This window comes from Cygnus olor, chromosome 5 (genome assembly GCF_009769625.2).
Source record: "Cygnus olor isolate bCygOlo1 chromosome 5, bCygOlo1.pri.v2, whole genome shotgun sequence".
NCBI classification, from domain to species: domain Eukaryota; kingdom Metazoa; phylum Chordata; class Aves; order Anseriformes; family Anatidae; genus Cygnus; species Cygnus olor.
In genome coordinates this window covers 11,163,252-11,178,876 of record NC_049173.1, presented here as the reverse complement: position 1 = coordinate 11,178,876, position 15,625 = coordinate 11,163,252, and the positions used below count along the sequence as shown (strand labels likewise).

Sequence of the window (15,625 nt, the reverse complement as noted above, 5' to 3'; positions counted from 1 at the left end):
GGAATTATAGATATTGGCTATTAACATACTTTTCCCTATATTTTAAAATTCCAGATTAAGTATAATTCACATACAAATTAGAAAAAAGTTCCTGTTATTTAAAAATAAATACAGCATTCAGAGTGAACGTACATCAACAATTAGTTTATCTAAGTGAATTCTTTCCTCTTATTTTAGTATTTCCCTACTATACTTAAAAATGAAATTAAAGAAAAAAGTTTTGGATTTTTTTTAATATAATACATGGTAAAATAAAATCAGCAAGCACTACCCAGCTTCAGCTTACTTTGTTACAACATCAATTCCCAGAGCTAGAGTCCTTCAAATCTAATAAGAAAAAAAACAGGATCCAGTAATACCAACGGAACACGATACATGAATATACTAAAGCAACTGAATTATAATTAAGTAAAAAAATGATGCCAAACTTTATACACAAGGAAGTACTAAAAGAACTTTGTTCTTTACCATTCAGTTATAATAGGAGTATCATGTTGTTTTTGTACACATTCCTATACATCCTTATACTTCTGCAATCAGGAAAGTCAGAATTTGCATACTTTAATAAACATTAAATGTGGATACCATACTTCTCTATAAAAAGAGAATACTGGTGTTTAATTTGTATTGTCTTTAATAGTAAAAATTGATAGCCATACCCTGAATATACAAGGGATGTCTTTACGAGTTGCATGTATTACATCTGACGCGAGGACAGAGCTGACACAAAAATCTTCATCTCTGGTAAGAAAGAGAACAAGAGAATCACATATATGCACACACCAACAATATTCAGCAAAATCTAACTGGCATCCCAACTGTTTCAATGGGATGCAATTTCTTAACACTGCACAGAGGTCACAACTGGGAGCACTGCTTTGTTATGCTGTAACTGTCCTCAAGCTAAACAACTTGCAAGCTTTAGTTATGATTCTACAACATTCAGTATGTGTAACTCAGTCCACCTGAAGTGAAGTGGGCAGGCCTCAGGTAGTTTTGGTTTACAAACCACACCTACTCTACAATTAGCAGCAAGAATATTGCTCTTCCAGCCCAGCAGACACATTAGAAATGAATAATTCATACCTCAATGTGTAGCAAGAGAGGGGCCTTTGGAAAAAAAGAAAAATCACATAAAAAGCTCTTGGCAACATAATTATAGTTTGTGGGATTCAAATAAGGATTTTCAAAACAGCTAGATTTTATTCTCTATTACAGTAAAATAAACAGACAACAGAACAACTTTTGCATTTCAGAGTGCTCCACCCCAGAGAGCCTGTCTACACAAGCCTTTTTAAAGTGCCAAGACCAAGTTGATCACCATAATTGCCAATTTTATTGTAAAGATGACACTAATGCCTGAAACTTGCCCATGCTAGAATTCCTAGTCATGGTAGTTAGCGTCTGTTAAAACATCTAAGAACCTTCAGAAGACAGCCTCAAAGAGGCAGCTACAATAAACAGATAAAGCACAGGACAGTTGGTATAATATCTGGCTGAGTTGCTTCAAGCAATGTACTGATGTGAACGCTGTTATTTTCAATAGATCCACACTTCTGCTCCTGCCGCCAGCATGTCAGAGAACTGACGCTGACAGTTCTCAGAGAATAAACGTGAGAACAGAACAGCAGTACTGGTGCAACCCCATGGTACTGCTGTCTAGAAAAAAAATAAAAATCAACGTGCTTATGAATGTAAATTTTATAATCAGAGACAGTGTGTTGTAATACAAGGTAATATACTTAATATTTCCGTAAATTAAAATTTAAAAACTTTGTTACTCTGATGAATGCAAGCCTCAGATCTTTTGTAGGCAGTGTTCAGTGTTACAAATGGCTCACCATGAAAAAATGACTCCTGTGAGAAGGCGGGGTCAGAGCCACTTGCATTATAAATTAATTGATGCTTTCTGCAGGCTGCTTCAGCTTTTCTGATGTTCATGAAGTTACTGACTATGGGACGATCTGTGACTCACTGTTTAGGTCTGAGCGCAGGGGAAGAACCAATCCACCAAAGCCTATTTGTTTTCCATTTGGAAATATGGAATTCTAGGAGGAAGCATGCTAATACTGTAAGTATTAGTGCCTGTACAAGTGACTTCTTATAAAGCACTTAAGTGACTTACTGTTGCTGAGCCAATTCTTTCAGCCTAAATTTAGCTGGCATCTATACCCAGAACACAGTTTTCTCAGACCAGAGCTCCACGATCCAAAAGTTTATTGCATACCAAAGATAAATATTCTTGTAAGAGAAAAAATACAGAGGGTTTCTACCCTATCAGAAAAATACAAACCTGAGATCCAGGACTTGACTTGCAACAACTCCAGGCTGGGTGGATTTTCCTTCAGGCACATCATATAAGAAGAGTTTACAGTCACAGACAACTGCATAAGCCCTCTGCCACCCCTTCTTAACTCCTGTAGGCTTTGGAACCTGTGTATAAATAAATAATAAATAGCTACTTGTTTATTAAAGTTAAGCACATGCAGTAGACACAGAAAACAGGGACATTTCAAAAAGCCAATACTTTGATCAATGGAAGCTGAACACATTTTACTTGCCCTGCAAAATGGAGTGAAAAACATCAAATAATCAAGCAATCATTTTTTTTTCCCCTTAAGCTCAAACATCCTCTGTTACAGTTTAATAAATATATTATGTAGCTTTAGGATAAACAATGTGGCCTGTGTATTACACAAATGCCAAAATTGTAGGGCAGTTTAGCTTTTATGTTATGTTTACATCAACTATGACAAATTTTTCCTTAAAATTCCTCCTCCCTACACCCCCTGGGACTTATGAACATTTTAGCTACTAACCTTTAGCTCCTATAGTAAAATCAACTGTTTTTTTCCACATCTAATGCAACTAATGTTAAATAAGTTACAAAGATGGCACATAAAGCCTTAAGGCTTCAGCCCAGTTTAGGAGATACATTTAAATATACTTCAGAGGTTCCAAGCTGCGTAAGTGAAATGTAGTATTGTTCTCTTCCCCAAGACCAAAAAGGCTATTACCTTGACATAACCTTTATAGGCAGTTCCTATTCCTCTTTGCACATCTACTCCAAGAGGCCTTTTCGCTTGCTCAGGGGGTATAGGGCAGACCTGAGGTGCGCTATCCTTGCAGGAAACATGGCATGCAAATGAACACACTAAGTACAAAAGAGAAAATCCACAGTGAAATGCATGTATGAGTGAATCATAACAGGAGATTAACATAGTCTACCCTTACAAGCAGCAAATTAATTAATTACACTGAAATTGCCAGTCAAACATAGCAGGAGCCCACTATGCTAAAGGAGTGAACACACCTAGATATTGTAGGAGACACTCCGAGGTGCTTTTATTTTCCCTTTTAAACCTGATACTTCCTTGGGCAGAAAGTGACTTCACACCCCAATGTCACTTATAAAAGCATTTTCCAGAAGGAAAAGGAGTTGGTCAGCATCAGTGGTGCTAAGAAGCAATCGACCCAGTTGCAGAAGAGAATATATATTAATAAAGGAGGAATAAAAATGATTGGACAGTGGTAAGAGACAAGATAAACATAGTAGGTGTTTAACTGGATATAAGTATGCAAGAGAGTCTACTCATACAAAAATAAAGTAAAACTAAACTGACAAACAATAGAAATCATTAAAGAATTAAACAGGCAACAGCCTTGAATGCGTAACAAAGAAAAAACCAAGGGACAACAACTAAAATACTGTATGATGAAAGGGGCATATATACATTTCAGAGTTCAAATGAGGAACAGATATACACTATACTAATCTTGCATTCTTTCTTACCATTGACATCACTTTGTGCTACACCAGCAAGGGACAACGGACTCCTGTCTATACAGTATCTCACCTGGAAGGACTACATAAAAAAGCCCAGCACATATGACACTTCACTTAAGGCAGACTTTCGGAACTGTCGGATGAGTTAACATGTTAGAGCAAGGCACCTGACCCACAGTTTATGGGCCAGATCTTTCTACAGAGATTTCATCTGTTTTGCCCCAACGACGGTGTTTCTCCCTGTAGGCATGGAAGGCAGGAGGTCAGCAGCATGGCGCTGTTATCCTCTCTGTGCTTCCTCCTAACCACATTCTCAGAAGTGAGTACGTCAAATACCCTGTGCACTTCTAGTCCTGTAATTACCGAGGGTCAAAAGACGCCAGAAAAATATGGCAGCTGGAAACAACGTGTTTCTGCAGGAACCAGACTGGCCTACAAAACAGCTCATGATGCCACTGGGAACAGCCAGGAGTGCAGGTAGCCCAGGGCAGGGCAGGCTGCTTGGCTTGTTCTTTGAGATGCAGCCTGCTCCCAGGGAGAGCACTGCCTTCCGAGGGTTACCATAATGTCATGCACACAAAGGACTGTAGGTGCTGCCCATGACCAGATAATAAATTAAGCTCTCTCAGGAGGCATCATAATTATTGGGACTGTGCAAGCCAAGGCACACTAGTTTAAGAACAGGGAAAGGCTCTGAAAGTACAGCTGTATTTTACTGCACTCTCCAGCAATAGAAAAGAGGAAGAATTGGGAAAAGCAAGTGACTGGGAATGGAACATGGCAAAAGTTTTGTTCTGTTGGAGTCATCTCTATTCTTACGTCAAGGTGATTCTAGTTTTTTCTGTAGCTATCAAGACCTGGAGCAGAGGAGGCAAACGAGAAACTAATGATGCACTGCTTAATCAAAACACAAGAGAATAGAAGAGTGAAATTGATAGATACACTAAGGGGGGGGGAAGAAGGAAAGGGTGCAAAACAAGAATTCAGAACTGTCAGCAGGAGAGAAAAGGCAGCCTCAGGGCAAGTGCTGGCAGAGCAGTAGGTGCTTCTGGGGAAGAACTGCCCGAAGACCTGCCAGGAAAGAAGCACCTTAGGGTAGATGATACAATCTGAATATGATGCTGGAAGTGTCAGTGGAGGGGGTGTCATAGCAAGAACAAAGCTGGGGAAAGAAATACAATAAAACTATTCACAGTGTTTTGAACAGATATGTGGAATTCTCACTGACTTCATGTGTCTCATCATGATTCAGAGAAGCATTTTCAAACAACAATACCTCCATATACTAAAACATGGAATTCAATAGTGACACATGCATCAGAGAAAGCACTTTAAATAAACCTAATGGACAGTAAGGCTGGCTATAGACCAAAAAGCCTGGCAAATACTCTTCCCAGCACACAGAGTTTATGATCAGGATGCATACCTTACCACAGCATTCCTGTTATCTTTTTGCTTCACTATACAGACAGAAACCACTCCCACCTACCTGCTCAACTCACACTACATCACTAATGGTAGCAGGATTGATAGAAAAGGAACCATGAGAGCTTAAGCTAATTCTTTGACGCTGGTAGAAGAAAGAAAGAAAAGGAGAAAAAGAAAGAAAAAAGGGATGATAGAAGAAAAAGAAAAAGAAAGGAGAAAAAGAAAATGAGAACCATTCAGTGATAGCCACCCCTTCTCTTTCACTCCCTCTCCAAGGAAATGATTGCCTTAAAATACATTGGTGTTTTGGGACAATTTTGTGGGGCTGGGTGGACAACTTGCAGAAAAAGCAGAAAGTTTAACCGACTCACCGTCACAGGCATAACCTTGTCGAACTAATCCCACCATGAGAGAGGTGCAATGACTACACTGAGTAGGGCTTGTGAATGACTTGATATTGAGCTGGTGAGCTTTAGGCTGAAAGATACATTCAGGACAAACAAGAAAAACAACAGTTCAACTTCTGTACTTATACAATGCAAGCATCTCCATTCACCCTCCACCCTCCAATGTATCAACGCATATTATGAAACTGGGGCTTTTAAATAATTGTAGCTTGTAAAAGGTGCTGCAAGACAACAGCAGTATTTATTATTTCAAATTGCAGAAGACACTAAAACCAAATCCTACAACCAAGTATTTTTTCTGTCATCCCTTTTGACAAATCAAACCCCTTCAACTTGCATTTGGTAACATTTGAGTAAAACCAGAGACCTAACAAAGAAACAACATATGACAAACCCAAACAGGACAAACACAGATGGCTAATTTACAAATGGTAATTTTTCCTTAGTTCTTCAGAGTAAGGTTAGTACAGTCCCCCTACCTTTGGTACAGCTAGAGAAATGGATTGAATGGTGGGGGAAGGAGCTGCAGGCATCCTCTGAAGCGGAATTGGTTCCTGAATCACAAAAAACTGTAATTGAGCAAAACGAGGCTTCAAGAATTTGTTTTAATCTTGGGGTGGCAAAGCTTATCGTTTTCTGATTTTTTTTCAAAAATTATTGGAAATTTAATTGTCATAAACATTGCCATTCTGATTTAGCACAAACAGATTGTGTTTTAAAGCACTCACAGGAAAGCCTGCACACTAACAAACAAGCAGCATTACAGAAAACATATGAAAATGAGGTACATCAACATACACAGAGCCAACAAAAAGGTTTCATCTGCAACCATCCTTAAAGCAGATGCAATTAACACTGACAAGTTACACATAAACAACATTCAATTCTGCCTCTTCAAAATGAATGCTGCAATATATATTTATAATGAACAAGACAGAGACTTTCTACCGAATTACTCTTCGGGGTAAAATAATGGTTCCCTTACTTCTTGTTGTTGCTCTGCAGTTACAACTGAAGTAGATGGTGAAACTTCTGATTTGGGACCCTGTGTTTCCTGCTCACTAATAGAACTCGTCTGCAAAAGTGACATCAAACATGATAAATTAGATACCACAGATTAGATGAAGTGTTCTCATGCCAACAGATTAGAATTTCAGGGTAGCTACAATGAACAGCTCACTGTAAAAAATAAATCGAGAAAATATTCATATCTATATGCATACATCTAACAACTTTCCACTCTGAAAAAAATCTTTCCTTAAAACAAACCCTGCCACCCGATGGAAAAGCTGTAAAGCTGGAAGCACTGAAATGCAAAACCCAGTAGTAGGCAGCATAAATCCTGTAAAAGCCTTCTTTTCTCGGAAAGACTATGTCTATCCTCTTGCATGAGGGTATGGAATGATGTCTGAGAAGCTTGGCAATAATCCATAAAATAGCTCATTTCTCTTGGTAGCTTGGTACCACCCTAGGATTTTTCTGGCAGACAGCAGCTACCAATTTCACCACAGGAAAAATTCAAGTAACACCATACAATCTTTTTAAATTTAATTTTTTTTTGAAAATGGCCACTAATTTTATTATCACCTGTATCATTAAAAATAACCATGTTGTCTTAATCATATTGTCTTACATTTCACTAGAATTTAAGACTAGCATCCATTACAAGCTTTAATTTCACACTTACATTAGCAACTACTAATTGCCAGCACAAGGGGGAAGCATGCTACAATTCCACAGCTGAAGAAGCTGGGTGTGGAAGCAGGGTACTGTATTACTGTACTCTGAGGACATCGTGAAAATCATGATTAACAAACATCAGATTAGACTTCACATAAATGATGTAATTAGCACTAAAGGCAATGAGTAATGAATCACTCACTTCCCAGCCAGTTTCGACAGGAAGATGGCTCGAATTCAGTTAGCTCACTAAATGGATTCAGATATTTGTTGTTTGTTTTTTGTTATGAATTGATTGGTAGGGCTGGGCCATGAAGATCAAATTATACCATTATGTAATATGAACAATTTAAAAATGCAAGGCATGATTTAGCTTTAGCCATATAGAAAGAATCTAAAATAATAAGCCTGTAGAAAGGTATTAAAAGAGAACTAAACTAGCTCTATTTAGTGGATTAAGTTATAGTGAAACTAATGAAACAAAATGTCTAGTTTTAGAAGGCCATTTTTACTATGACAGGTCACAACAAAATAAGGAGACAAAACTACCAGCAAGAACTTACTTCTTCCCAAAAGGCTAGCAGAGAAGATGTAGACGAAGAAGAAACAGAATCCTTTGTTGTAACAGATATGAGGGATAAAAACCATCACTTTATCACCCACAGAAAAATTTCAGATGGAATATTAGTAGGCTAGCTAAATAAAATGTTTTATATGGGCCAGTGATATTCGTTCAAACTAAATGAACCCAGATCACATGACATTATCTTTACATGTACATGTGAAAAAACTGTTAGTGGATATCACTAAATACAATATCATGAATTTTAATGCAATTCATCAGAAAACGCCACCTGTGTTCCCACAGGCTATGTATTTATTGCTGGATCTGTAGAATGGAATCTTGATTAGTTACGGGCTTGATATTCTACATGTTACTATTTGAAGAGTATTTGGTGCTTTTTAAAACAACGTTTTAAACTATTAAGGTTTGTAGATAAAAGCTATTATCCAGACAGTAGTATAAATCATGTTTCTCTCTCTCCTTCCACCTCATCCGCATAGCTCATCTTGCTGCTTCAGCAAAAAAGCCAGCGTGGATGTTTTGTAACTGGGAACAGTGCATACACGAAGTATGCATATGCAAATACCACAGCATGTCCATAGGCTTTCTTTTTGGCACCAATAACAATTTGAAAAGAGACACAGAAAGCACACATTTCAGACAGAGTATCTAACCAGACTGATGAGTGAGTTTTTTAACCTCAGCCCCTTTGACTCAGCTCCATAAACATAAAAGATTATTCTTTCCAGTTCCAGCTCTTGGTTTTACCCTGAGCTGTCCATGTGTTTTGAAGAAAAAAATCCCAGAAAATCCTCAAGGATCAAGAGTTCATGAAGTAAGGAAATGTGATTCAATGCTGCATCTAACAGCTGCTTCCTCAGGGAATGCACAAACTTTTCTAAGTGAAACACCCAGTTGGAGCTGCAATTTGTATGATTAGTTTTCCAAGGATCAGAGGGTGTGTCACAATACACTTACAATACCAGCATCTGTGGGTCCTCTGATTCTCTTTCCAGTCCCTTCTACTCTAACCACTCCATTAAGATCTGGAGCCAACAATTTTACATATCTGTTTAAATGCCCTTTGAACTGAGTGAATACTTTTCTTTATATTAACTAGTATTTTCCAACAGTAAAGCGCTTAATCCCTTATTTGTAATAGGGTGTGCCAGCCCTTCCAAAACAACCTGAATGTGTATTTCTCAGCTAAAGGTTTGAGTTTAACAAAGAAAGAAAGTAGAATAAGAAATAATCAATGTGAGCTTTTGGGAGTATTTCCCAAAGGTGCTAGCTTCTCTTCAAAATGTCAATCAATCCAACATCTACTGGACATCCAATTCTACGTCCCACTAATTTGGCTAATAGGCCAGATACAAATTTGCCACATAGAGCCCAAGAGTTACTTTTCGGTAATAAAAATTTAACTCGGCTATCACAGTTTTGTAGTTAATTTGTGTAATAACTCACTCTGAAAGTCAGATCACGTGCAAGAGGAGATGTGTTGAAATATTCAAAAATGGAATCTTGGAAGTCTGGAAGTTTAAGACCTAAAACCCAAAACATAACAGACTTAGCTAAAATGCAACACCACAGGCCGTGTTAGAATTCTGTTGAAATACAGTAACTTTAATTACCTGAATCTGTTCTGTATTTTTCTTCTATTTTTTTCCTTAAACCTTCCATCTCTTCCAACAGTTCCCTGTTCTTTGCTTCCGATTCCTTTAATTTACTAAAGCAACATAATGTGATCAAAATACAATCTCAAACATTTCAAACGCAGAAATGTCAGTCTCAGAGTTTTAGGAAACACCTTTTTTGGAGGTGTGTGAAGGGCTAAATATTTTTCTTTTATTCTTATTTCTCCCCTCTTCATCTCACTAGTAAGGCACCTCAGTATGTGGCTGGATAGTGAAAACTGCACTTAAGATTCCTGTAAACACTGCAGATATTTGCCATACAAAATTATTCTAATACTAGTTTGGTCTTTTCTTCCCAAGGATATATCTGCTCTCCAGTTAGTCTACAAAAAAAATAGCTCTTAGCCATAATTTTTACCTCAGGTGCTTAAGATCCATATTTTATTCCCAAGATATTCACAGCAGTGTAATCTTTAAGTAAATAAATTGTTAGAGTTCTCACTTGACTATGTAAGAAACGTGCAGTCTGTAGAGTAGGGTCTTTCTGGAAAAGTCCAAATCCCAGGCACAAGGGGGTTATTGGAAAGAAGTTGTTACTATTCTAACCAGCAGTCTAGAGCAGCGTATTAAAACTCAAACAAAACCAAAGCCCTTATTACCTTTCAAAAGATATGTTTGCATCTTTCACTTTTCGTAGCTCTTCTTGAACTAGTTGTTTGGCACGAATTTCGGCATCTAGGGCAGACTGTAATTCCAGCCTAGCTGACATATCCAACTTCTGACTGCGTCGCACTTTCCAAAGTGGATCCTGTTGCAATAAGTTATTGAATATTAATTATGAACATCATTCCTGATACATGTAAAATCAATCAATAGTCAGATTTTATTTCACAAAAATTAATAAACTTTTTTTTTTTTTTTTTTTAACAGTTAAGCCACCAAAACAATATGTTTGAAATCAAAACGGAGGATCAGCAAGCGTGACTGTCAAATACAGAACTCACTGAAAATGGCTAATTTTAGTTATGCTAAAAAGAGTATAAAACCTGCATGGTGACATACTGGACTTTCAAATTTGAGATAAATGTAAATAATGTCAAACACACTAACCTAAAACATAATGAGAGTGGCAAAAAAGTGAAGAAAATGAAGTAACCTGGGTCTTAAGAATCTAGAACATTCACCTAAACAGTTCACACACTTGTTAAGTAGCATACACTATGCTTCTGCATACACTACGCAATTCCTCTCCACCACAAGCTCATTTTTCAAGCTTTCCCAAGCATTTTTCAATGTGGACTACATTTTCAGTGTTTTCTAATGGATATTCTCTCTAGTCACACGTGAAATTGCAAGCAATACTCATGAAAATGAGAGCCACTTTTTATGTTAAGAAATAATTACCTTAGATCAACTGGTTACAAAACCAGTTGTAATACAAAGAACAGAAAGCATTCTTTATTCTGGGCCAACTGCATTTGATCCAATCTTCCTTCCTATTAAACCTATCAACATAATGATCGTCTCTCTAAGATGTAGGCAAAGTTCGTAAGAAGTCAATCTTCTCTTATTTTCTCTTATTCATATGTTTGGAAGTGATGAATAACTTTTATCTATATAAACCAGCAGCAAATTGACTTTTTGCACGGCAGTTTGACTGTGCTGACTGACACTACTTAGGAATGTGGGCTTCTGAGCCTAACTGCAAGTGGCTCTGCAGGTATTTAATGCCTGCCAAGGCAAAAGAGTTTTGCCTTTGAAGCCATACTTTGTGAGGGCTTCACCTCTCCTCTTTTTTACAGAATTTTGGGAAACCATGTTACTACTATGTGGGAAAAAACTATGGCAGAAAGTCTCAGTGTTCTACATGGACATAAAGCTACAATCTCTTGTGTCACTAGTTTGTGACAGTACTAACCAGTTAAAACTTGTACAAAAATAATTGTACAAAATAAAGTATTTTTTAATCTCACTGTAATGGCGATTAAAAATGTTTACTTGCATCTAATGTGGTGAAGTACATTTCTACACTCCCCTTTAAGGGTTTAATCTATTGTTTCTTCTCTGTACTGTGTAAAGCAGTTTGTGATAGCAGATGCTAGTAGGAAACTGCTGTAAATATCACATTCTGATTATATGACCCAAATGGCTTTCACATGCAATAGATAAAACTAATAACTCATAGCAGAGAGGATTTATTAGAAACAAATTCTGATTATGAACAGATATTGATGAGAATGTAGCTGACACTGAAAATATAGCTGCTTAGATATACCCAGAACAGCCCAAATGCTTGCTATTTTCTTACCAGCGTTCGTGATCCCAAACTGGAACTTCTCAAAGATTCTAGTTCTTCTGTCATCTTGGAAGCTAATGCTTGGAGATAGCCACGAGCATCTTTCTCATCACTTACCCTATTGTGCAATTACAAAAAATTGTTAGTGAACAGTTTCATGGTTCACAGCAACAAATACCATGCCAACAAATAATTAGCATTTGCACAGGATTTAGGAACATAGCAGATATGGACAGAGCAGAAAAACTTTCCCAGCAGAGAAAACTGAATACAGCTTAGATGGCCTGCTTTAGTTTTTTTCTCTTATCCAGTTCTCTTGATTGTGGCAGTTGCTAGGGAAACTGAAGCTTTCCTCCTGTCATCAGCAAGAGTTCTAGAGAGATTCACTGTTATTCTTTGGAAAATGATCTGCATATCACTTGCTCAGTTTTTATAGTGGCTACCATCAAGACCTCCTTTAACAACTGGAAGGGCAAGTACATGTACCCTATCAATCTCTGCACCTTGCTCCTCTCTACTCAGTAGCTGAAATGCCTTTCCACACAAGTATTAGCCAGCAAGTAGTAATTCATCTCATTAAAAATCACTGCTCTCCAAAGCCCAGCCTACAATATTCAACTTCATCTAGCAGAAGACACATACAGACGACCACGTCTTGCATGCTGAAAATACTTGCATACAGCTTGCTAACTCAGAAGATAAGAGGGAAAGACTGACCTGTGAATTAAATGCAAATGCTTGTTTTGTACAGCTAGTGAAGTTCTATACGTTAACATGGACCTTATAAATCATAAAAATCATAATCATCTTCCTGATTAGGCCTACCAAAATATTCCAAACTTTGCGATTTAATAATCACTTAAGAGCCTGAAGCAAGTTCACACCAAAACCATCTCCTTTGCACTTAACAGTATCTGACAATTTCATTTAGAAGTTAAGACTAAATGCTTTAAATGTACTCAGCTATATTGCAAAGCAAAAAGAGAAACAGCATCATCATCACTCAGAAGCACCATGCTTTTGTTGATCCCAGACACACAGAAAGTGCCTGGCAAAACATAAAAAAGCCCAATCAATACTTCAAAAGTTGGAAGTGGCCATCTGGATCCCTAAACAGTACATACCATTGAATAATTTCTGCAATCTGAGCTTCCCAGTGAGCAACAGACTCCTTTTTCGCTGCTAGGTCTTGGAGCTCATCTTCTAGCTGCCTGTTCTGTGCTGTTAATTTGTCCACAAAGGAGCAAAGCTGAAACAAAACATTAATTTCACCTGTGACTTATGTCAGTTTCACAGTTTTTTCATACATGTATGTCTACACACATGCAGAATCTGAACAAATAACACTGTGCTGGCCTATGTGGAAGTTCTAACACAGACCAAGAACAGGAAATAATTCTTTTTTTGTAAAACTGGAGACTAGCTCCAGAGCACAGAAGAACGTATTGCCAGCTCACACAAAACAATCCAAAACACAGGAGAGGGAAAAAGAAAAGGCATAGAGGCTGTTGTGAGGAATAAGGCTTAACTGTAAGCCATCAGAATGGCAGACAGTTATTGTAAATGCCTCCCTCTATGTGAAGCCCTCACAGAAATTGGAAGTGCCCACTTCCTGGTGCCCTCTGAGTTGTGTGAATCAATTCTGCAAAGAACAAAGCTACTATTTAGCCAGATCTCTGACATTTATATGGCCAGAACCACATTTGTTTTACTCAGATATTGCCTGAAGATTCACTGATCCTGTTGTGATCAATAAGCACACTTTCAACATCAGAAAGTAGCAAAGCAAGAATTATATTTTGCTTAAGTGTTTCCTGAAATAATTACCCTCTCATTTTCTGTTGTTAGCTTTTTGTTATCTTCCAAAAGCATAGATCTTTCACGCTCGTATTTCTCTTTCATTGTTCCTACCGCTTCCTCCATTTCACTGTGCCTAAGGACAACAAGAAACAGAAACATATATTGTAACACTGCTGAACCCGTAGACAGGGATTTTCAGAGAGGAATAAACAGAATTAAGGTGAAATACCATCCTGTACAGTTACCCATGCGATACAGTACACACAAAAAAAATCCTCGATTAACCAATCCCATCCCAAAACATACCTCTCTCGCTTTGTTTTCTCTAATTTATCCTTTAATATCATGATCTCTTTCTGCAGTGCGAGCTGATGGCTCTCTGAATCATGTACTTCCTTTTTCACATTTTTTACTTCCAAAACGTGTGATGCCTCTCGCCGGACCAACTCCTCTTCATAAAATAAGATTTTCTTTTCCAACTCAGACTTCATTTTGGAAAGCTCCTGCTGATGTTCTAGTGTGGCACCTGCTGCCCGGCCTCCCTGCTTCAGCTGAAGAGAAGAAGGAGAGAAACCATCAGGAAAATACTATGATCTTTATATTTTAGGATCGTTATTTTAAATAGAACTATCCAATTGGTAGCACTTGGGAAAAATTTTGCTTGGGGTCTGAGTGGTCTAAAAGGTTCTTCAAGCATTTAGCCCTTTAAGTAACTGCTCTGCTTTCATGACCCTAAGAGATTAAATACTGTTGCAGAGATAACAAATTTGGACCACGTTGGTTTAATAGCTGCTTAGAATTTATAAGAACTGGACATTTTGAAGACATTAGCAAGATATTAAACAATATTAAAGTATTTCAAAGAAAAAAGCAAATAAACCTAATTAGGTTAGGTAGGTCAGGTTTCTAGTAATGCTGTAGTTTCTTTTAAGTGTCCCACAGGTATCAACAGTTGGAGTAAAAATATTGCAACTCCTGTGTCACGAGTAAAAATGTCCCATCGCTCCCAAGCCCCTAAGTAACCTTCAGAGCTTCCAGTTCATTTTCCAGTTGTTTGGAGAAGGCCTCACTGTGTTCACGAAGTTTGCGTTCTTTTGATGCTTCTGCTGCAACTTCTTCAAGTTGGGCTTCTAGCTATAAAATCAAAGTAATTTTAAGTCATTTCAACACAACATACTGCTGTCTGTATCATTGATTTCATCTCATAGGAATGAACTTTCAGGGGCCTTGAAAACAGCAAATTTTTTCTTATTTGTATCTTATATTACACCACTATAACAATGATTTCAGAATGTCATGTTTTGTTTTCACTGATCTAGGCATCCATCTGTCTCACAGTGGAACTACTTCCAAATGTTTTTTTGTATTGATATAAACCATACCAGATATATGTAGGGATAACTGCACAGCTTCCATCAATGTTAAGAGAAGGAAACAGCACAAGGAAGTCACTGCAGTTGTGAAAGAAGAAAGCCTCCCACGTTTACAGATCAGCTCCACGCTTCAGTATCTGCTAAGGCAGCAGATTTAAAAATCTTGACCTTTGAACCAAATTATTGTGAAATACTTCAAATATGAACATTGAACACTTGTACCTTGCAATTACAGAACAAAATAAGCTTGATCATCCATTTATCCACTTCAAAAAGCTTATTGTATCAGAAAGACAATTTAGTGGCAACTATGCAGCCAAGGCAGAATAAAATCTGTTTTTCTGCATTCAAACTCAACTAAGAAAGTTGTTTTTAAAAGCACCATATGTAGAATTGTAGACCAAGAAAATGAACTTATAGGTTATATTCTGAATAGAAGATTGATACATACGTTAGGAAAGGGGGGACAGAGGACTTTCTAAGAACAAAGACATTATCAAGTCCTTCATGGAAACATTTCATTTAACTGAATAAGCAACAACACTTGAATAGGCTCTAAACAGAAGGGCAGAATGCAGCATCCAATATGGTGCTGCAGCCCTATGCCTTTTCTGGTTAAGTACCACTTCTTATTCACAGATAGGTCTGAGAA

At 37.5% G+C, this 15,625-nt stretch overlaps 1 protein-coding gene across 3 annotated transcripts in view; it reads right to left on the bottom strand.

The window, feature by feature from the left end:
* Positions 1 to 15,625, bottom strand: part of CDC42BPB (CDC42 binding protein kinase beta) — a 95,355-nt gene that overhangs the window by 16,626 nt on the left and 63,104 nt on the right. The window contains exons 14-27 of one of the 3 annotated variants that reach the window (XM_040557294.1): positions 14,624 to 14,734; positions 13,907 to 14,151; positions 13,628 to 13,733; positions 12,925 to 13,049; positions 11,813 to 11,918; positions 10,164 to 10,312; positions 9,502 to 9,596; positions 9,335 to 9,414; positions 6,608 to 6,697; positions 6,102 to 6,191; positions 5,587 to 5,692; positions 3,018 to 3,154; positions 2,294 to 2,433; positions 660 to 741 (exon numbers count right to left, since the gene is read on the bottom strand). In XM_040557294.1, coding sequence (XP_040413228.1) covers positions 660 to 741; positions 2,294 to 2,433; positions 3,018 to 3,154; positions 5,587 to 5,692; positions 6,102 to 6,191; positions 6,608 to 6,697; positions 9,335 to 9,414; positions 9,502 to 9,596; positions 10,164 to 10,312; positions 11,813 to 11,918; positions 12,925 to 13,049; positions 13,628 to 13,733; positions 13,907 to 14,151; positions 14,624 to 14,734 — 1,662 coding nt within the window. The remainder of the gene's footprint in view (positions 1 to 659; positions 742 to 2,293; positions 2,434 to 3,017; positions 3,155 to 5,586; positions 5,693 to 6,101; positions 6,192 to 6,607; positions 6,698 to 9,334; positions 9,415 to 9,501; positions 9,597 to 10,163; positions 10,313 to 11,812; positions 11,919 to 12,924; positions 13,050 to 13,627; positions 13,734 to 13,906; positions 14,152 to 14,623; positions 14,735 to 15,625) is intronic. The other 2 variants (XM_040557295.1, XM_040557296.1) reach the window with 2 other exon arrangements.